The sequence below is a fragment of the Euleptes europaea genome, chromosome 6, assembly GCF_029931775.1.
Source record: "Euleptes europaea isolate rEulEur1 chromosome 6, rEulEur1.hap1, whole genome shotgun sequence".
NCBI lineage: Eukaryota > Metazoa > Chordata > Lepidosauria > Squamata > Sphaerodactylidae > Euleptes > Euleptes europaea.
The window spans coordinates 75,720,795-75,742,503 of record NC_079317.1 but is presented as its reverse complement, the minus strand read 5'-3'; the positions used below and the strand labels follow the sequence as shown (position 1 = coordinate 75,742,503).

General features: G+C 46.2%; 1 protein-coding gene across 1 annotated transcript in view; it reads left to right on the top strand.

The window, feature by feature from the left end:
- CCDC34 (coiled-coil domain containing 34) overlaps nt 1-10,596 on the top strand; it is a 34,334-nt gene extending 23,738 nt beyond the window's left edge. Inside the window, exon 7 of the mRNA XM_056851931.1 lies at nt 10,304-10,596. Coding sequence (XP_056707909.1) covers nt 10,304-10,515 — 212 coding nt within the window. The 3' untranslated portion in view covers nt 10,516-10,596. The remainder of the gene's footprint in view (nt 1-10,303) is intronic.
- Nucleotides 10,597-21,709: the final 11,113 nt, after the last annotated feature.

Here is a 21,709-nt window from a genome sequence, read left to right as displayed (position 1 = left end):
TTATGTAGCTCATCACAATCTATGGTTTTCGCCATCCTGAATAGTTTCATATCTTCTGCAAACTTGGTCACTGCACTCCTCACCCCCAATTCTTATATAATTTATGAACAAATTAAATAGCACAGGTCCCAAGACCTATCCTTATGGGATCCTGCTGCTTACTTCCTTTCATTGTGAAACCTGTACACTTTTTCGTACTCTCTGCTTCCTGTTGGTTAATCAATTTTCAGTCCATAAGTAGACCCATCCTCTTTTCCCATAACCATGAAATTTACTCAGCAGTTTTTGGTGAAGTACTTTGTCAAAAGCCCTTTGGAAACCCAAGTATATCCTATCTACTGAATCACTATTATTCACACACCTCAAAGAACTCCAAAATGTTATTGAGGCAGGACTTCCAATTTTCCCTCAGCAGGCTTTGTAGCTCTACGCGCTAAATTAATAATCGTTTCTACTAATTTACCTAGAACAGTTGTCAGGCTAACTGGCTTGTAATATCCTGGATTCCCTCTGGACCCCTTTTTTAAAATGGATGTAACATTTGCTGCATTCTAGTCCTGTACTATGAAGGCTGACTGTAGGCACTATGTGTTTCTTTTTTTCATTGGCAAAGCCAGCTGCATCTTTAGAGGGGTGATCTATATGGGAAAGATGACATTGGTAGTAGGACTAAATTCCCCTTTCCAGACTTCCGGGGATTGGAATGGGGCTCTGAATGATAACAAGCAAAATAAAAAATCCCTATGGAAATCGTAATCATCAGTCTCCCCATTCACATCCAGTTGGACCGTGGGAAAAGTAAAACATGCAACAATTACCCTGCTCTTCTGTTTTGCTGTGTTGTCAGTCACCCTGCTATTAATTAATTGTTTACATTTCCACTGAAAGGTGCACAAACTGGTTTACATTAATCCATAAAATATAACTATATATTTATATTTATATATAAAACGCAACCTAGTAGATTCTGATTTTTTAAATTGTATGAAACACGATTGAATTATATTAAAAAAACAATTCACATAAATCACTACAAAATGCATAAAACGGATCACAAGGTAAGTAATGACTTCCACATCCTCACAAAATATAAAGCGTACCAGATTTCACAGAAATTAGGCTCAGGATCCAAGCCCAGAACTTTAGCTCCAAAAGGCTGAGCAGAAAGATCGCCATTTCAGATACTTAATTGTGCAGCTCATCTTCGCTCTCATCTTAACCTGCCTAATCTTCACAAGTATCAAAATTAATGTAGTCATGGCCTCAGTGTCTTGGGAGTCCTTTTGCCGATCAGATAAGGTAGTAATAACAGCACAAGAAAAAAACCCAGTCTACTCAGGACTGGCTCTGAACAGAATAATAAATCAAACAATATCAAAGCTAATGTGGCAAACCCTCTGCTTTTCATTATATGGGTGTTTTTACAGCTGCATATGAAATGTTTCAAACCCAAAATGCATTGATTTCCCCCCTGTAAAATTATTCCCCACCACCTGTTGTGGGACTCTTCTCTTCGTTGTCTTTTTTTAAAAAACATTATTTACATTATTTATAGTCCAACTTTCTCACTTGGGCTCAAGACAGATGACACAGAGTAAGTCAATACAATCAACAGGTTGAGATATTCAATAAACAGTACGATAAGATTAGGGTTGTAGAACCATTCAGAAATATAACAGCACAGCTGCACAAATCATAAGTATTAACACGACACTTTAAATGATGTACAAATTACATAGTAGGATCCTAGTTTCAGAAAGCTAAACACAGCAGTATAGACCACAGCCCCTAATGATTTAACTGGCTTAGAATGGCACTGTCAATCAGTCATGGCTATTGAACAAAAACTATTCAAAGTCTATTGGTCCAAAAGGAGCTTATTTATTTGTTTAAAATATTTATACCCCCGCCATTCTCCTGAGCATCTAAGGGCCCAGGATGGGTACCAACAATATAAAACAACTGGATAAAACAATGCACAATAAAACAACACATATATTCCCCTACCAGCAGAACATTCCCCATTTGCTCAGGCTGTGCCAAAAGCTCTCCAGAATAACTCTGTCTTACAGCCTTGGAGATCCAGGAGGGTAGGAGCCTCTCTGACCTCTTCCAGGAAACTGTTCTACAGGTATGGGGTGGCCATTGAAAAAGCCCGCACTTGGACCATTGTAGACAGATGTGTTGGGTTCTACAATAACAGGAGGGGGTTTAGTCATTAAATTAAGTTGGCCCCTGGGTTAATTTAAAATAAAGCTTGAAATGTAAAAGTCATCTTTAGTTTTAGTCATGAATTAAGTTATTCTTGCTTAAACTGTGTTGAAATCGGTGGGCTTTCAGTACATGCAGGCTTAATCTTCCCCTCCCCCATGCCTCTTTTCTGACAGAAACATTCTGGTGTAGTAAAAGAGCAGGTTTGTTGATGTCTGGCCTTCATTTTTTTTTCTAGGAAGGCTTAGAAGAAATATAAATTTACCTGTCATTTACACTGTATTTCCTTCTTAGCCCTTTCCTTTTGAAATGTACAACAGTTGTACAAATGTTAACCTAAAATGTTTTGTTGGAGGAGACTGCTGTTCTTTCTAGCACATGAACACTAAACAGCACACCAGACAGAAAACCAGTTGCTCTTTTTGGCTTGGTCTGATTATAAATGGTAATGCGTATTTCTTTCATGCTTCGTGTTGAGACATCGTTATTTGCTGACAGCTGCCATCGCTTGTCTAAGTGATTTATTAAAAATATTCTTCCCACTTTTGTTCACACAATGGAACATATTCCAGACTTTGTTTTGACCACCCAGATGAAATGCATGTTGAATTCTTTTTCCAGACAGGGAGGATTGCCACAGCAAGGGCAGCGCATTCCTGCTGTCGTATTTTAGGTACAACACATTAGGAATGCTTCCCCTTTCTTTGAAGAAGAGTGATAATTAAACAAAGATGAAAATAAATGGGCTTTCAGCCCTGCCATTTTGGGTAGCAAACATAATAGTGCTGTAATTATACCACTACTTTTTTAAAAAAATCGGTATAATTTCTCTGCAGCTCTGTTTTTAATTTAGTTGTGCATGTCGCTCAGTATTTGACAGCATTGATAAATGGCAATGGTTTATAATTCATGTCATCCCGAGAACTATAAATGTTAACTGTTAAAATAGGGGCTCTTGTAAAACTGGAAGAATCCAATTTTTTCTAGTGTATTAGTAACAGGAAGCATTGTTTTCTCACTCTTCTCCAGATTGGGAAATACTTCTACAGCAGTGAGGGGCAAGGAAGAGAGCCATTCCTTTCTTGAAGAGTCGCTTTATCCTTTCTCGTTCTGGGCTCCCCAGGCATCTTGCAACTGTGGGTTTTACCATCACATGCCCAGGGAGGCAGGACTAAAAGCTTCACTTCCTGTCTTCCTGGGCGGGATCTCCACCCATATCCAGTTTCCGTTCTGCCTTGTACAGGGAAGCAGCTTCGCCGATAGGCTCCGCCATTGGAGTACCCTTTTCACCCGGGATTTTCCTCTGTCTTCTGATCCTTTACCTTCTGTTCCCTTGGCTCTTCACTTCCTAATTCCTCCTCTGTTTTTTTTTTTTTTTTAAAGAGAGACCCAGTCTCTCCCTCCTGCTTCTTTACCATTCCCCCCCCCCTCTTCCCACTCCTCCCTCTTCGCTCCGGAGACCAAGATGATGGGCGAACGGGGCAACTCAGACGAGGAGCTCCTCTCCGAGGGGGAGAACAACCGGGCCCTCGTCGCCTCGACAGGGCAGAGTTGCAAGAGAAATTCCAACGGCCGCCTTTGCGGTTCCGCGGAATCGGGCGCGGAGAGCCCAGACGCCTCCAAAACAGCGCATGCCGCAAATTCAGGCGCGGAGGCTTCTGGCGCCACAAAGAGAGCACGCTTGGCTGAGCCACTTGAAAATGGCACCCATGGGTTCCCGCGCGGCGGTGAGTCGAGCAGCGGCATGCCGGACGTGAGTACTCCGCCAGGGGAAGGCGCGCCTTTTAAAAGCGGGGGGGGGGGGCGCATGCACGTTTGCCCCAGATTCTCCGCTTTCCCGTGGGGAAGCCTTTAATTTGTTTACGGGGGTTATGGAAAAGCAGGCACAGATGCTGCAGGCTTTTAGCGAGTCCCTCTCCCCTCTGTTCACGTCCTTGGGGAAATTTTCCCAGGATAGGGCTACGAGCTCAGATTCTGGAGACCTTCAGGGCACACCTGGTGAGGGCCCCCTAGAGACAAAAGGGCCGGGCTGGAACACAAAGATGGCAAGGAAATCTTCCCACGCTCTCCAGACTAGGGTCTCCCTGGAGGATGACTCATCCGTTTTGGGTGATTCTGAAGGGGAGAGCAGAGAGGAGGGCGAATTTGACTCCGACGAAGACAACCCACTGGTTTGGGAGGAACAACAGCCTCGCCTCTTTGGGGCAGAGGATTTTCAGAGCCTACTAACAAAGGCCCTAGTTGCCCTAGATCTGAATGAAGAGCCAGACTCGGCTCCAGTGACTACTAGCATAAAGAAAAAGGGATAAGGAATTTTTCCGCAGATCCCAGCCCCGGCAACATACCTTTCCTTTCCCGGAATATTTTGAAAAACAGGTCAAAGCAGAATTAGACAAACCCCTGGCCAACAGACAGTTTCCAGCCATTGTCAAGAGGCTCTATGCCATGGCACCTCAGGCTATGGAACTTTTACAGGTACCTATCATTGATGCCCCAGTCGCGGCAGTCCACTCCCCGGACCTACCCACTGAGGACGGCATGGGCAACATAAGAGACCCCATGGACAGAAAGGCCGAGAATCTGACCAGGAAAATTCATGACTCCTCGGCACTAGCCATTCAAGCCTCGGAACCAACTTCAGTCATGGCCAGAGCATCCATAGTTTGGATTAGAAAGATAGCTCAGCTGTATTCAGGCGAGAACCGCAAGGTTGTAGAGGGCCTTAATCGCCTCTCCAAAGCGGCTGCTTTCATGGCAGATGCGTCCTTTGACTCAATGACCTTCGCAGCCCGCAGCCTATCCTCCACCATAGCAGTGAGAAGGTCCCTGTGGTCGAGGCCTTGGCAGAATGAGTTCAAAACCAAGTCACTTACCCTTTCCTACCCCTTCACGGGAGGGAAGCTGTTTGGGGATAGGCTTGAAAAGATCCTGGTCGAGGACAAGGACAAGAGGAAGGTACTACCAAAGTCAGCCAGAAAGGATAGGAGATCCACCACTTCCCACCCTGCCTTCAGGTCCTTCCACGCACTACCACGTTTCAGGCCAGACCAGCGTAGAGATAGCTGGAACAGCTCTAGGGGCTCCTTTCGCAGGGGGAATGGAAAGTTTTTCGTCCCCAACAGGGCCAACAGCATTTCCACCCCAAGGGAGACAAGTTCTCCAAGGGCAATAAGCCATGATGCCGAACACCTGGCAGTGGGGGGGAGACTGCAGCATTTCAGCCACAAGTGGGTCCCTGCCCACACAGACGTTTGGGTATCCCGAGTGGTGTCCGAGGGATATTGAATAGAGTTTGTGAACACACCAAAAAGCAGATTCCTGAGGTCCCCCAGATAACAAAAAAGGGAAAAGCACCAGAGAACCCTGGCAGCCATAACCCGTCTCATGTCCATGCAGGCTATAGAAGCGGTTCCCTCCACAGAGATTGGCAGCGGGACTTATTCAATCTTCTTTACAGTCCCAAAACGCAACGGAGACTGGAGGGCCATCCTGAACTTGAAGCCCCTGAACAGGGCTGTAAGGTACAGAAGGTTCAGGATGGAGACGTTGAAGTCCATCATAGAGGCCCTGCAGCCAGGGGACTTCATGACGTCCTTGGATCTGAAAGAAGCCTACCTGCATATCCTTATTCACCCACTGCACAGGAGGTTTCTCTGCTTTTACTACGCGGGAAAACATTACCAATTCAGGGCCCTCCCCTTTGGATTGGGCTCCGCCCCTCGAGTGTTCACCAAGGTACTTATAACCCTGGTGGCCACCCTCAGACTGGAGGAGATAAGAGTTTTTCCTTACTTGGACGATCTTCTGATCTGCTCCAGGTCGGTGCCGGAAGCAGAGGCCCACACACACAACGTAGTGCAGACTCTGTCAGAGCATGGCTTCCTGATAAATCTGGAAAAAAGCCAGTTGACACCCACTCAGCGCCTACGCCATCTAGGGGTCATTTTGGACACCAGCAGGAATTTAGTCTCCCTGCCTCCAGATAAGATACAAAAAATCAGATCCATCGTCCTAACACTGCTAAGGGCAAAATCGGGAAAAGTAATGTTTCTAACCAAGTTGATGGGGCTAATGGTGTCTTGCCTGAGTTGTGTTCCCTGGGCCAGGTTCCACTCCAGACCACTGCAGAGTCTTCTACAGCCTCACCAGCAGCTGATCACCAAGAAGTTAAACAAAAGCCTACTGCTGGACCAGAGCTTCCGGTCCAGCCTACTGTGGTGGCACAACCCAAGGAATCCCAGCAAGGGATTGGCCTTCTTGATGGAGGATCAGATCCAGATCCACACGGACGCCAGCATGGAAGGATGGGGAGCGACATGCCTATCTCACATATCCCAAGGAACGTGGTCAAGGTCAGAAAAAGGTCTTCACATAAACGTCCTCGAGCTCAGAGCCATCCACCTAGCCCTGATCCAGTTTCAAGACACCCTTCGCCATCGTCACGTCCTCGTGAGAACAGACAATGTGTCAGCCAAGGCACACGTAAACAAGCAAGGGGGCTCCAGGTCATCAAGACTTCACAAGGAAGCAGTCCTCATATTCACCTGGGCAGAACAGAACCTCCGGTCCATCTCAGCGGAACACGTCAGAGGAGTCCTAAATCTCCAAGCCGACTGGCTGAGTCGCCAGACGTTCGACGAAGGGGAATGGACCCTCAACAGATCCATCTTTCTCCAAATCTCAGAGAGATTCGGACAGCCGACAGTGGACCTGTTTGCTTCGGGCGAGAATCATCTCCTCCTACGCTTCTTCATGAGGTACTTCCATCCACAAGCAGAGAAAATTGATGCCCAGGTGTCTCCATGGCCCTCAGAGCTCCTCTTCACCTTTCCACCTCTTCCCATTCTCCCGAAAGTACTCAGAAAGATCAGGAAGGAGGAGGCAACAGTCATCCTGGTTGCCCCATTCTGGACAAGAAGGCCATGGTTTCCCAGTCTCAAGGAGCTGGCGATACAGCAGCCTTGGGAGCTACCCCCGATACCAGACCTACTACTTCAGGGGCGCCTGCGCCATCCAGACCCTCAATGGCTGCGCTTGACCGCCTGGAAGTTGAGCAGAACCAGCTCCTAGAACAGGGATACAGCACAGCTATTGTCAACATCATGATCGAGGTTAGAAAGCCATCCACTAGGAGAATATACGGCCTGTCGTGGAAGGCCTTCGTTCTGTGGTGCAGAAGAAAAGATGTCGATCCTCTATTTCCTAGAGTTCCCGAGATCCTGGAATTCTTGCAAGACGGGGTGGAACAAGGACTGAAAGCAGCTACACTACGCAGGCAGATAGCAGCTCTATCTTCAGTCATTCCTTCCATTAACGGCATTGCACTCTCCAGGTACCCACACATTCAGACCTTCCTGAAGGGAGTGATCCAGACCAGCCCTCCAGCCATCCACCGCTTTCCTACGTGGCGTCTCAACATTGTGCTGGCTTCACTCACTAGACCTCCCTTTGAACCCATCAGGGAGATCCCGCTAAAGATGCTAAGAATGAAAGCAACTTTCTTAACGGCAGTTACCTCGGCCAGGAGGGTCTCGGAATTAAAAGCATTGTCAGTTAGGAAGGGCTTGTGTGTTTTTCACAGGGACAAGTTTGTCCTGCGACCTTCGTTCCAAAAGTTAATTCGGTGTTTCACTGGGAGCAAGAAATCCACCTGCCGTCTTTCTGCCCCAACCCTAGCCATCCAAAGGAAAAGGAGTGGCACAACTTGGATCTGCGGAGAACACTCAGGGTCTACATTAAGCGTACTTCTCACCTGAGAAGGTCAGACTCTCTGTTCATCTCTTTAACCAACCCCAGCAAGGGTCTTAAGATGTCTAGGACGACTATAGGCTACGCCATAAGACAGTGCATCACTACGGCGTACCAAGCCAGTAAGGTCCCGGTCCCGGAAGGGATCACGGCTCATTCAGTGCGGAGCGCTGCCGCCTCAGCAGCCTTCGATAGACAAGCCTAGGTGGAGGAGATTTGTAAGGCAGCCACCTGGACATCAGTGTCCATCTTCACCAGGCACTATAAGATTAACACCATGGCCTCTGCCAACGCAGCCTTCGGCAGGAGAGTTCTGCAACACGTCTTGGAAGCTCCTCAGCCCGCCCAAACAGGGTAGCTCTTGGAGATCCCACAGTTGCAAGATGCCTGGAGAGCCCAGAACGAGAACGGAGTCTTGTTTACTTACGTGAGGGCTCCTTCTGTTCTGGGATCGAAGACATCTTGCCCGCCCAGAGCTTACTTCCAAGACATAGTAGTAATGTAATGAAATCAGTTTCAGGTTTTTCATGGGGCACCTTGTAGGGGACCATACCGTCTCCTTCGCCTGTCAACTTGCTCTCAACAAGAGTGTGTGTATCCTTAAGTGCTCATGTGGATATGTTTCCTCTCATTTCCTTCTCACACTCCAATAATCCCGGGTAGCGTTGTTGCTGTTTTTTGCACTTACCTGTCTCCTTTAGTTCGGCAAGTCCGAAAACTGGATATGGGTGGAGATCCTGCCCAGGAAGACAGGAAGTGAAGCTTTTAGTCCTGCTTCCCTGGGCACGTGATGGTAAAACCCACAGTTGCAAGATGCCTTCGATCCCAGAACAGAAGGAGCCCTCACGTAAGTAAACAAGGATCCGTTCTAGTTCTTCTCCAACTGCTAGCCTGCAGTTGAGCATTTCACATCTCCTCAGAAGCCAGGCAGACAGCATTTGGTTTTAAAGACATTTTAATTTTAACATTTTTTTGTTTCATGCCATGGTATTTCTAGACAATAGGCTTAGTATAATTTTTTTTCTCCTCAGTGGCAGTCCGGCTGCATGACATCATGCAGCTCAAGGTTTTGCTTTGCCATTTGTCATTTGAAAGACCTACTGTTATTTACTCTGTTAATTTATAATGAAGCAAGCAACAGTCTTGATGTAGTATTTGGCCAAGGAAAAATCAGTTATTTTGAAATAAATCATCCTCCATTCATCTAAGCAACAAGCCTTGAAAATATTAGGGACTCGTTTAGCCTTAGATAATGGTGGGATATAACCAGGCCACGCAGAACAGAACTAGAAGCATGGTATGGGTTAAGGAAATTGTCTCCGCTAAGATGAAATTCAGGATGAGTTCACAGTGGAATATAAGAACACGATACAGCAGATCTAAAGAACAGCTAGATTGGAGTCCAGTAGCACCTTGGAGACCAAGATTTTCGGGGCATGAGCTTTCGAGTGTCAAAGTTCCCTTCGCCAGATACCACTTTGACTCTCAAAGTTCATCTCAGAACTTTGACTCTTGAAAGCTCACCCACCCAAAAAATCTTATTGGTCTCTAAGGTGCAACTGGACTTGAGTCTACCTGTTCTACTGCAGACCAACACAGCTACCCACTGAAACAGATCTAAAGAACTTACTCATATACGATGCCTACTGTACAACAACAACATGATTTTTAAAAGGTACCCCAAAGGCTGCAAAATGAGCTGGAGCCACATGTGGATAAAAAATATTCCAAAGTTGAAATGTTTTGATGGAATTCTAACTACTGTTCCTAATGAGACTGCAATATAATTAAAATTGCCACATTCCATTTTTTCATATTGTGAGGAAGGGTGCTGGTGAAAAAGTAATATGAAAGTTACAGTATGTATGAGAGTAGGCCCTGTGTGCAGTGAGTTCATAAACCTTTTTTTCTCGGTGCATGAATTATATTTTACTTTATCATTTATGTAACAGGCAGCATGAAACAGAGCCCTCAGTTCTTCAGGTGAAGGAAATCAGACATAGACCAGGTTGTCCTTCACTTACTGAAGAATATTTTTAAAATTGTGTTTTTGTATGTGTGTGTTCATTGGGTGAGTGCCAGTAAATCCTAGTTCATGTAACATAAAAGTAACTATGAAGATTATAGATCTGTGTTCGAAGAATGATTTGTAGTCTCACGTGATACTACCATTTACATGATACCATCATGTAAAATTTCATTAAGATCACAAACCTCTTTAAAGCTTCCATTATTTCACTTAGGCCATCTAAGTGTTATCAGTTAGCTTATAGGTAATCAATTTCAATTAAATTTAGTATAGGTAACTTCTAATCCTTAACTGTGCTGTTTCTAAACTTTTCAGGATATCCAGATGGAAATGCCTATCCAGCTCCAGCCTTTTACAACCCAATACCTTGGAAACCAATCGTTGTGCCTCCTTCTAAAGAAGAGAAGTATGTTTCAATGAAGAAAAATAAGAGGCCTGTGTCGAGTCATGCATATAAATCGCCTCCAGTGTTTTTTCATAAAGCCAAGAACAAACTCTATATTGTGCCACGCATAAATCAGAGATAGCACAGTGTTGTATTAGGTCTTTTACTATAATTAAACACAATATTATACTTTAAAATGTATTTTAAGGCCAAATTTGTAAGCCTAATTATTTTCTTAAATGTTAACTAAGCACATTTTTTTCCTCTTATTAAATCGGACAACTGAGACAAAATAACTGTAATTTTATGTGCATTGTACTGTGATCAATATCTTAATAAAACCATTATTTCCCTGGTGTTCTGTTTTTTAGATACTATATTTGTAAACAGAACTTCTAGTGCTCCCATACTTGTCATTGATAAAGCTGTTGCTTCAGAAAGTTAAAACAGTGCTAAAGAAAAAGGAAGTTAAGTTTCTTTTCTTCAATGAAAATAGAGCAGCCGCGCTCCATAGTGATGATGAGATTTTTTTTTGTCTATTTGGTCCCATTGACTTCAGTGCAAATGAGTAGCTTAAATCCAAGTCCACTTGCTTAACAGATTTGAGGGGTGTGATGCTGCTACAACCTCTGTTAAATTGTTTGTGAACTCTTCCATTAAATGACCCTCTGCAGAATAAGCAAGTTAATTTAGCAATGTTATAACTTCCCTGTACTACATCTTCTGGTCATCTTGGCTTGTCTGGTGCATTTTGAATATTGTTTGTGGATATTAAATGTGCTTGTTAGAAGTGTAAGTAATGATTAATGTATGCTTTCTTTTGCTTTAAACTAGTGGAAGTAATAGAGACTCCGGAAACTTTTGTTTGCAGTGAACAATGAACATACATTTTAGTAGCTTCTAAACTGACAGATGCTTTTTTATTCTTTATAGAATAAAACAAATTGACACCAAGAGAACAGCATTTTTCAACATTATTTTTTGTTGTTTTGAAAATATATGTACATATGTTTTTTCTATAAATATGTCAGAAGGAAATCTTTCATGTCTGCATTTTAGTTTCTTAGTAAGTTTTCTTCCAAAGAAAGATTTAGACGGTATAGATGTACTTGTGATTTTTTACCAACATTTAAGGGAGCACATAAAGAGAAACCACCAAACTCGTGCACAAATTGATAGCAAGTATTAATTTCAATTTGAATTTTAATTATTTTCCCTACATGTATTATTTTCAGATACATGTAACTGTCTATACATTATATACAAGGATGCTTGCTATTTTCACTTAGGACATGGCCATTGTTTTACAAAGCAGCATTTTTATATTCAAATGATTCCACATGTCCATTAGAGTAAATATGGAAGAGTCAACTTTCTCTTCAAGAGCACCAAGAAAGTAGGGATACAGGTCTCAAAGTACATCACATGACATTAGAATCAACTGTTTGAGATTTCATCGAGATCCATCTGCTCCATATTTATTTATTTATTTTCTTCATTTGGTGCGTCTATTGCACACTTGCCACTTCCCTGTGTTTTCTGTATGTTATCAGACTTGAATAAACTAGAAATGACTCGACAAATGTCTAAACATTCAGCTCAGTTGACCATTTTACAGTCATTATAGGCAGAAGAATGCCTTGTTTTGTGGTATTTGTGTAAGAGAGAGAAGCTCAGTGCAGTTATACAATTATTTATGCGAAGTGTTTAGTTTGATCTTATCTATGTGCTGCCTGTAGTGAAAGTCTTTTTGTCAGGCACTTAAAGATGGTATCAATATAAGGTCCAAAAATGTCTTTAGCTCCCAACCTTCCAAAAAAAGAGGGTTAGAGGGTTTAAAGCACTCCTAGTTTTTGAGTGTTAGGCATATGGTGGCAGAGAAATCTAGCATATATATTCTTCATGAGATTTTGTTCCATACAGTTCTAACAAGGTGATTTTTAAAATAATGTATAGGGGATAAGACAGGTGTGTGTATTTCCTCGGTGTGTGCCTTTTCTTCTGCTTCCGTCTCCACTTAATTTATTCTATAGTTCCTGAATTATCAAGTTTTCCACAAGTATCTGAATACTTTATTGAGATATGTGGATGTGTGTACAAGTAGACTGTTTCAAAGAGGATAATGGGTGTAGTAAATTACTATTGCAAAGTAGCCATGCACTCATGCGTGTAGCATACCAGTTTTCAGGAGTTCACAGAGGCTTCTAAGTAGCTAGCGTTTGGTCACCTTTCAGAGTTTACTTGAACCCATTCTGGAAATCTTATTTTGATTGTATATGTTAAGCAGGGATAATTGTTCTGGTTCTCTTGGCTCACTGTCTGGTCTTTGTATTTGCAGAGTTTCAGTCTCAACCCAAGTTCGGCTGTTTGGGGACAATTGAAGACAAGCGCAAGTGGACTTAAGGCTGTTAATTACTAATACCTTTGCTTTCCATACCATAACTTGCGTGAAATAAACAGAAGGCATAGCAAGCATTACTGTGAGTGGTAGCATTGATGAGGAGATAGGTATGGGATATTTTTGACAGAGATCAACGTTACTTAAAGTATATTGCTATATTTAGAAATCAGCAAAAAACTTTTGAAGAGCACAAAGGCAGATCTTTCTACTTCTACAAGAGGCTCCATTAGGGAATCCCACCTCTTCAAAGCAATTTCCCATGCCCTGATGCATTTGGTTCATGGGATTCCTATTACTCTGGGCATCGTTTTTTTCGGAGGGCTCAGGAGACTGCAGGAAGAAGAGGGAGGATTTCCAAATCACTTTTGACAAGGTATCTCACCAAAGACTCCTGTGTACAGTTCTGGTCACCATACCTCAAGAAGGATATTTCAATGGGGGAAACAGTGCAGAAGTGGGCAACTAAGATGATTAAGTCTGGGACATAACATCCAAATCGCAAGATGTCATAGTTCCACTGTACACAGCATTGGTCAGGCCACACGTGGAGTATTGTGTGCAGTTCTGGAGGCCCCACTTCAAAAGATGTGGACAGAATGGAGTGGGTACGGAGGAGAGTGACGAGGATGATCAGGGGCCTGGAGACCAAGCCCCATGAAGAAAGGCTGAGGGAGTTGGGAATGTTTAATCTGGAGACAAGGAGGTTGAGGGGGGACATGATTGCTCTCTTTAAGCATTTGAAAGGCTGTCACTCAGAGGAGGGCAGGGAGCTGTTCCTGTCAGCAGCAGAGAATAGGACTCAGAATAATGGGTTTAAATTGCAGGTGGAGAGGTACTGGCTGGATATTAGGAAAACGTTTTTTACAGTAAGTCAATTCGACAGTGGAATCAGCTACCTAGGGAGGTGGTGAGCTCCCCTCACTGGCAGTCTTTAAGCTGAGGCTGGACAATCACTTGTCAGGGATGCTCTAGGCCAGTGATGGCAAACCTTTTAGAGACCGAGTGCCCAAACTGCAACCCAAAACCCACTTATTTATCACAAAGTGCCAACACTGCAATTTAACCTGAATACTGAGGTTTAGTTTAGAAAACACAACTCATACATTAACATCCCCACTTTATCCCATGCTAGCGGAGTCGCTCTGCACAGGATCGCGTGGCTGGACGGTCTCCGGGGGGCGCACCCCTCACCTTATAGAGCGCGTAGTGCAGGTACAGGTAAGGGGTGCGTTGCTGGAAGTCGCGCAGTCTCGGCCGGCGGGTAGCGGAGCTGGAAGACGGGCAGGCAGTGCTTGCAACACCGCAGGCAGGAGATGTGCCACAAGATGCACCCGAAGAGCTCCAGCTCAACCAGCCCCTCGTCTGGTGCGGTGCCGGGACCTGGCTCTCCAAAGGCCGGCTCCCCAAGCCAGGGCTCCCCCAACACCTCGCCACTGCTGCCGGCGCACTCCTGGTGGCAGTGCGCCTCGCTGTTGCACAGCAGGCTGTGGAGGCGCAGGCTGGCCTCCAGGGTGCGGACTCTCTCCTTCCAGCCCTCGCCTTTGTACTGCTCCAGTATGTAGGCGAAGGTGCACTGCAGCGGCAGCAGCTCAGCTGCCGTGAAGCCCTGGAAGCTGTACTTCTCAGTTCTGGGTGGAAGGGCATCTTGTAATTCGCGGGTTTTGCCATCACGTGCCCAGGGAGGCAGGACTAAATCTTTTTTCTTCAATTTCCTGTCTCCCTGGGCGGGAAAGCCAGTTTCCGTCCTGCCTCGTTTAGGGTGGCAGCTTAGTTGGTGAACTCCGCTTTACTGGAAAGTTTTCTCTCTGTGTTTTCGTCTGTTCGTTCTGATCCTCTTGTGCCTGTGCGTTCTCTACCCTGGTCTACCTTTGTCCCCCGGTCGCGAGCTCGTTACTCCTCCCCCTCCCTTTTTACCTTCGTCTTGTCCGATCTCAGCCTTTTTCTCCGCCCCCCCCCACTTCGCTCTGCTGAGCAAGATGGCGGACGGCAGGAGGGACTCCGACTCGGACTTGTTATCCGAGGAGGATCACGACCTAGCCCTCGTCGCCTCGACTGGGCGACGGCGCAAAGAGGCCAGCGGCGGCCGGAACGGCGGTCCCGCCGCGCGCGGCTCAGACGGCCCGGCGGCTCCAAAGAAGGCGCGCTCAGATGAGCCGCCTCAAAATGGCGCCCTTTGCAGCGAGGACCGCGAGAGGGCGGCAGGAGCTTCAGCGGGCTCAGGATCTCCTCCGTTGGAAGGAACCTCGCTTGCAGCAGTTGGCCAACAGGGGGGTAATGTATTTTCTTTGGAGGAGGAGTATCCTGTTACAAGGAGGGAAATTTTAGAATTGTTTAATGGTGTTTTAGACAGGCAGGCCCAAATGATGAATGCCCTCAGGGATTCTATTGCCCCAATCATTCAAAGTAATGACCCTGGTCCTTCTCAGCCTGTTTTCAGCAACCCTCAACAGGCTCAGTATGCTCAGGACGATCAGACCGTACGCTGGCGCACTAAAGCGGCTCTAAAGGCTCAGTCTGGTTCCCAATCCCAGCCAGTCATAGAAGATTACTCCTCTGTAGTCTCCGATCAGGAGAGCAAAGAGGACGGTGAGGTTGATTCAGATGAAGACAACCCTGTTCTATTAGAAGAACAACATCCTCGCCTCTTCTTAGCTGAGGATTTTCAGAGTTTACTAAATAAGGCATTGATTGCATTAGATCTCAATGAAGATCCAGACCCTGCTACTGAATCCACCTCTAAGTCTAGAAAAAAGGGAAGTAAAGAATTTTTTCCTAGTACCAAACCTCGCATTTGGGAAATTCCTTTTCCTGAATTTTTTGAGAACCAGGTACAGGCAGAGTTTGATAAGCCACTGGCCAATAGGCAGTTCTCTGCAAATATCAAAAAACTCTACACCATGGTTCCCCAGGCCATGGCCCTATTTCAGTCTCCACTTATTGATGCTCCAGTAGCAGCTGTCCATTCTCCAGATCTTCCCTCAGAAGATGGGATGGGTTCGATACGAGACCCTATGGACAGGAAGGCTGAGACCCTCTCCAAGAAGGTGCACGAGGCTTCCACCTTGGCAATTCAGGCCTCCGCAGCCACCTCCATCATGGCTAGAGCCTCTATTGTATGGCTCAGGAAAATAATCCAGCTTTACAAAGGTGACAATCGTAAGCTTTCAGAGGGTCTCAACAGACTTCTCAAGGCTTCGGCCTTCATGGCGGACGCCTCCTTGGACGCCATGTCCTTTGCGGCTAGAGCCACTTCATCGAACATTGCCATCAGAAGGGCCCTGTGGCTCCGACCGTGGCAAAATGAAATCAAAACTAAAACGCTAACAATGTCTTACCCCTTCACAGGGGGGAAACTTTTTGGTGAGAGACTGGAAAAGATTCTAGTCGAGAACAAAGACAAAAAGAAGGTGCTCCCAAAGTCTTTCAAGAAAGAGGGGAAACCTTCTTCAACTTTCCCTAACTTCAGGTCCTCCCACACTCTAGCGCCGTTCAGACAGGACTATAGGAGGGGCTCCTGGAGTAACAATAGCAGGGGCTCCTTTCGTAGAGGGGGTAACAGAAATTTTCGTCCCCCACAGGGGCAACAACAGTTTACCAATTTCAGAGGGGACAAATTCCCCAAGAATTCAAAGCAGTGACGCCAAGCCTCTGGAGGTAGGAGCCAGGCTCCTACAGTTCCACTCAAGGTGGAACAGATCATACACGGATGCCTGGGTCTCTCAGATCTTGTCCGTGGGGTATCTCATAGAATTCTCGAGCCTTCCAATCGAAAAATTTGTACATTCTCCGAGATCACTAAGACCAGAAAAGCACCAGAGGACTCTGGATGCCATTTCTCATCTTTTGGGCATTCAGGCCATAGAACCTGTTCCCCAGACGGAACTAGGCAAAGGGGTCTATTCGATTTTCTTTACAGTCCCCAAGAAAAATGGGGACTGGAGAGCTATCTTAGACCTCAAGCTCTTGAACAAGAAGGTCAGATACAGAAGGTTTCGTATGGAAACAGTTCGATCAATTCTGGAGGCCCTACAAATAGGTCACTTCATGACCTCATTAGATCTCAAAGAGGCGTATCTACATGTTCCAATACATCTAAGCCACAGAAAATATCTCAGGTTTTGTTATTCCAACAGACACTTCCAGTTCAGAGCCCTCCCTTTCGGCCTGGCATCCGCCCCACGGGTGTTCACCAAAATCCTGGTGACGCTGGTGGCATTGCTCCGTCAGGAAGGTATAACTCTCTTTCCTTACTTAGACGATTTACTGATCTGTGCGACCTCCAGGGATCAGGCCCTGGCTCACACATCCAAGGTAATTCAGGTCTTATCACACCACGGCTTCCTCATAAACACGGAAAAGAGTCATCTTGTCCCAACACAAAGATTAGAACACCTGGGGGTCATCCTAGACACATGCAAGAACCTAGTCATCCTCCCCCAGGACAAAGCGACCAAGATTCGCTCCATGGTCCAAGCCACGATCGCTTTCAGTCATGGCAGAATCATGAACCTGGCCAAACTTTTAGGGAAGATGGTAGCCTGCCTCGACTCGGTACCATGGGCCAGGTTCCATTCCAGATACCTCCAAAGTCTATTACAACCACACCAGTCTCTCATCTCTCTAAGCAGGGACAGGTCAATCCCAGTTCCTTGGACAGTCCGCCAGTCACTTCTCTGGTGGTGCCGAAATTCCAATCTGACCAAGGGGAAACACATTGTTGTGGAGAACCAGATTCAAATCTACACAGATGCCAGTCTAGAGGGATGGGGGGCCACATGCCAGAATTACATGACTCAGGGCCTTTGGTCTGCGAGCGAACGAAGATTACACATAAACTTGCTGGAACTTCGGGCAGTCAGACTTGCCCTACAACATTTCTGGCTCATCTTATTTCACAAGCACGTCCTAATCCGGACGGACAACACATCAGCCAAAGCCTACATCAACAGGCAGGGGGGGTCGAAGTCTTCCAGGTTACACCAGGAAGCGTTCTCCATCCTGTCCTGGGCCGAATCAAATCTGCTGTCTCTGACAGCGGAACATGTCTCAGGGACCTCGAACATCCAGGCCGACTGGTTAAGTCGACAAGTCCTGGACGAGGGAGAGTGGTCTCTCAACAGGTCAATATTCCAGCAAATAGTACAGAGGTTCGGTCAACCCAAGGTAGACCTATTCGCCTCAGGGAACAATCACCTTCTCCCGAGGTTCATGACTCGCTACTTCCATCCGGAAGCGGAGAGCATGGATGCTCTCATGTCTCCGTGGCCCAAGGAGATTCTTTTTGCCTTTCCACCTATCCCAATTCTTCCAAGGGTTCTGAGGAAGATAAGGAGGGAGGAGGCCATTGTCATCCTAATCGCTCCCCTTTGGCCGAGGAGACCCTGGTTCCCCAGCTTACGGGAGTTATCAATTCAAACTCCTTGGGAACTACCTGTCACACTGGATCTTCTACATCAGGGCCCTCTCTTTCATCCAGACCCTCAATGGCTGCGCTTGACCGCGTGGAAATTGAGAGGAAGTCTCTCTTAGAGGAAGGATACTCTTCAGCAGTAGTGGACACTATGATAGAGGCCAGAAGACCCTCCACTAGGAGGATATATAACACATCCTGGAAAGCCTTTGTGTTATGGTGTAGACGTAAACATTTCAATCCGCTTTCTCCAGGAATCCCGGTAATTCTTGAATTTCTCCACGAAGGTGTAGCCATGGGACTCAAAGCCTCCACTCTTCGCCGGCAGGTGGCGGCCATGTCCACGGTACTAGCAACATCCGACGAAACACCTCTATCTAGACATCCACACATCCTAGCCTTTTTGAAAGGGGTAACTCAGACCAGCCCACCTGTAGTCCATCGCTTTCCCACTTGGCGTCTTAATGTAGTTCTCAATGCTTTAACACGTCCTCCTTTCGAACCCCTCAGGGAAATTCCTCTAAGGTTCCTGCGGATGAAGACCATTTTCCTGGTTGCAGTTACATCTGCCCGTAGGATATCCGAGCTGAGGGCTCTGTCCATGAGGGATGGTCTCTGTGTCTTTCACAGAGACAAAGTAGTCCTCAGACTGGATCCGTCCTTCATTCCCAAGGTGAATTCTCTGTTCCACCGTTCTCAAGAGATTCATCTTCCCTCCTTTTGTCCGGAACCTTCCCATCCCAAGGAGAAACAGTGGCATAAGCTGGATCTGAGAAGAACCTTGAAAATCTACCTTAAGCGTACGGCACCCATTAGAAAATCAGAAGCCCTCTTCATTTCCTTGACTAATCCTTCAAAAGGGGGAAAGATGTCTAACTCCTCTATCAGCACAGTGGTTAGGCAATGCATTACTGAGGCCTATAAAGCCTGCAAAATCTCTCCCCCAACAGGTATCACAGCACACTCTGTGCGAAGTGCGTCCACCTCGGCCGCCTTTGACAGACAAGCATCTCTGGAAGAGATATGTAGAGCAGCGACCTGGTCGACGGTCTCTACATTCATCAAACATTACAAAATCGATTCAATCTCCTCTGCAGATGCTGCCTTTGGTAGGAGGGTTCTACAGCAGGTCTTGGATGAGTCTTAAGCCCACCCGGCGTTATAGCTCTTGGATATCCCGCGAATTACAAGATGCCCTTCCACCCAGAACTGAGAACGGAGCCTTGTTTACTTACCGTGACGGCTCCTTCTGTTCTGGGTTGAAGGGCATCTTGCCCACCCATTCCTTCTCCAAGACCTACTGTTTTTGTCAATTATTAAGTTCATTAGTCGTTTGGGGACTATTTCTTGCATTGGGGCGACAGGTTACTCCCTATGTCCGCCATTTTGGTTCTTCTACACAGTTTACTATGGGGCGTATGTCGTTCCTTTTTGTGTTTAATGTTCTTTCAGGAGTTCACAATTTGTATAAGTGCTTGGTGTTACTTGTTGTTTCGTGCACTTACCTGTCTCCTTAGCTCGGCGAGTCCGAAAACTGGCTTTCCCGCCCAGGGAGACAGGAAATTGAAGAAAAAAGATTTAGTCCTGCCTCCCTGGGCACGTGATGGCAAAACCTGCGAATTACAAGATGCCCTTCAACCCAGAACAGAAGGAGCCGTCACGGTAAGTAAACAAGGCTCCGTTCTCGTACTGCGTGCGGGCCAAGGTAGCCAGCAGCAGCCCTTGGCTTTGCCGCTCCATGCCCGCACTGCCGCCGCCACCACCGCCTGCTGCTGCTGCTCCAGAGCCGCTCGGCCACTCGGAGGCCCATCGGGAGGCTCTGGGAAGCAGGGGGGAAAGGAAGGCAGGAGGCAGGCCTGGGTGGATCCCACAGGGTGTTAGCATGGCTGGCAGGCGAGGGGAGGGACCAAATAGCCAAACACACCAGAGGTTTTGCCTTGGAATTGCAACTCTCTAGGTGTGCTGGGGTGATGCTGCACGTGCCCACAGAGAGGGCTCTGCGTGCCCCCTCTGGCACGCTTGCCATAGGTTCGGCACCACTGCTCTAGGCTGATCCTGCATTGAGCAGGGGGTTGGACAAGATGGCCTGTATGGTCCCTTCCAACTCTATGATTCTTTTCAGTTTAGGGGGGAAATACTAAGAAGGGCATAATTCAGGTTTATAAAATGTATTAAATTTATAAAAATAAAGTTGGTGGGCAATTGACTTAGAATGGAAAAAGGGAGATATTTCTTTACTCAAGTAATTAAATTATTAGATTCACTGCTAGTGCGTGTAGTGATAATCACAAGCATGGATGGCTTTAAAAAGGAGTTAGATATATTAATAGAGAATAGGTCCACCACTGGCTGTTAGCCATGGTGACTAAAGGGGACCTCCATATTCAGAGGCAGTGAGCTGCTTTTTATAGAATCTGGGGGAGCTGGAGTTCTTGGTGCTAAATGACAATTTAGATATAGTGTGTGTTTCGGAAACATGGTGGAATGGGGAAAATCAATGGGATATGGATAGTTGTGAATTTCCTGCATTGTGCAGGGGATTGGACTGGTTGATCCTGATGGTTCCTTCCAACTCTATGATTCCGTGATCCCTGGGAATAAGTATAGATGGGACAGGGAAAGACATGTTGGGGGAGGTGTTACTTTGTATATCAAAGAGGGCATAGAGTCAAATAAACTAGAAAGCGTTAGGGGAATGGAATTCCTCAACAGAATCATTATGGGTGGAGATAACTGTGGCCTTTATTCTCAAAATCAGTTCCTCCTTCCACAAGTAAGAGGAAATTGTTTTGCCCTCCTTTTGCCCTAATCCCAAGCATCGGCAGTAAAGGGAGGGGCATTGCCTGGATGGTAATAGGGATATTATATATTGAGAATATATTGGCAGAACTCGGGCAGTGAAGAAATATGTTTCTTTCAGAAAGGTCTCTATGGGCATCAGGGTTTCAGTGTCCACATTGGGAATATGGATCCAGGACTAGATTCATCTGGCATACAAATGCAGGGAGTTAGAAACCTTGGTGTGTGTGTGTGGGGGGGGGGGTCACAGCTCATTCATTCCCTGAGGGAAACGGTTACTTCTGTGGCCTATAGGGCCTTGCTGTCCTTAGAATTGGTGTGCCCGACATCTACATGGAAGTCAGTTCATGCTTTCATGAACTGCTTTGGCGGATGCCTCCTTTGGGAGGAGAGACCTTCAGCAAACTCTGACAGACTAGATTTCCCCTAGTACGTCCAGGGGTACATTGCTTTTGTACTTCCCATTGGTTGCGACTGCACCGCTGGAGGATGGAAAGTTTGTTCATTTACAGTGAAATTCCTTTTTCAGAGGCCCTAGGGTGTGGCAAGAGCCTTCAGTCCTTCCGAGGTCGGTGAAATTAGTACACAGCTTGCTGGGGGTAAAGAGAAGATGACTGGGAAAGGCACTGGCAAACCACCCCGTAAACAAAGCCTGCCTAGTAAACGTCGGGATATGACGTCACCCCATGGGTCAGGAATGACCCGGTGCTTGCACAGGGGACCTTT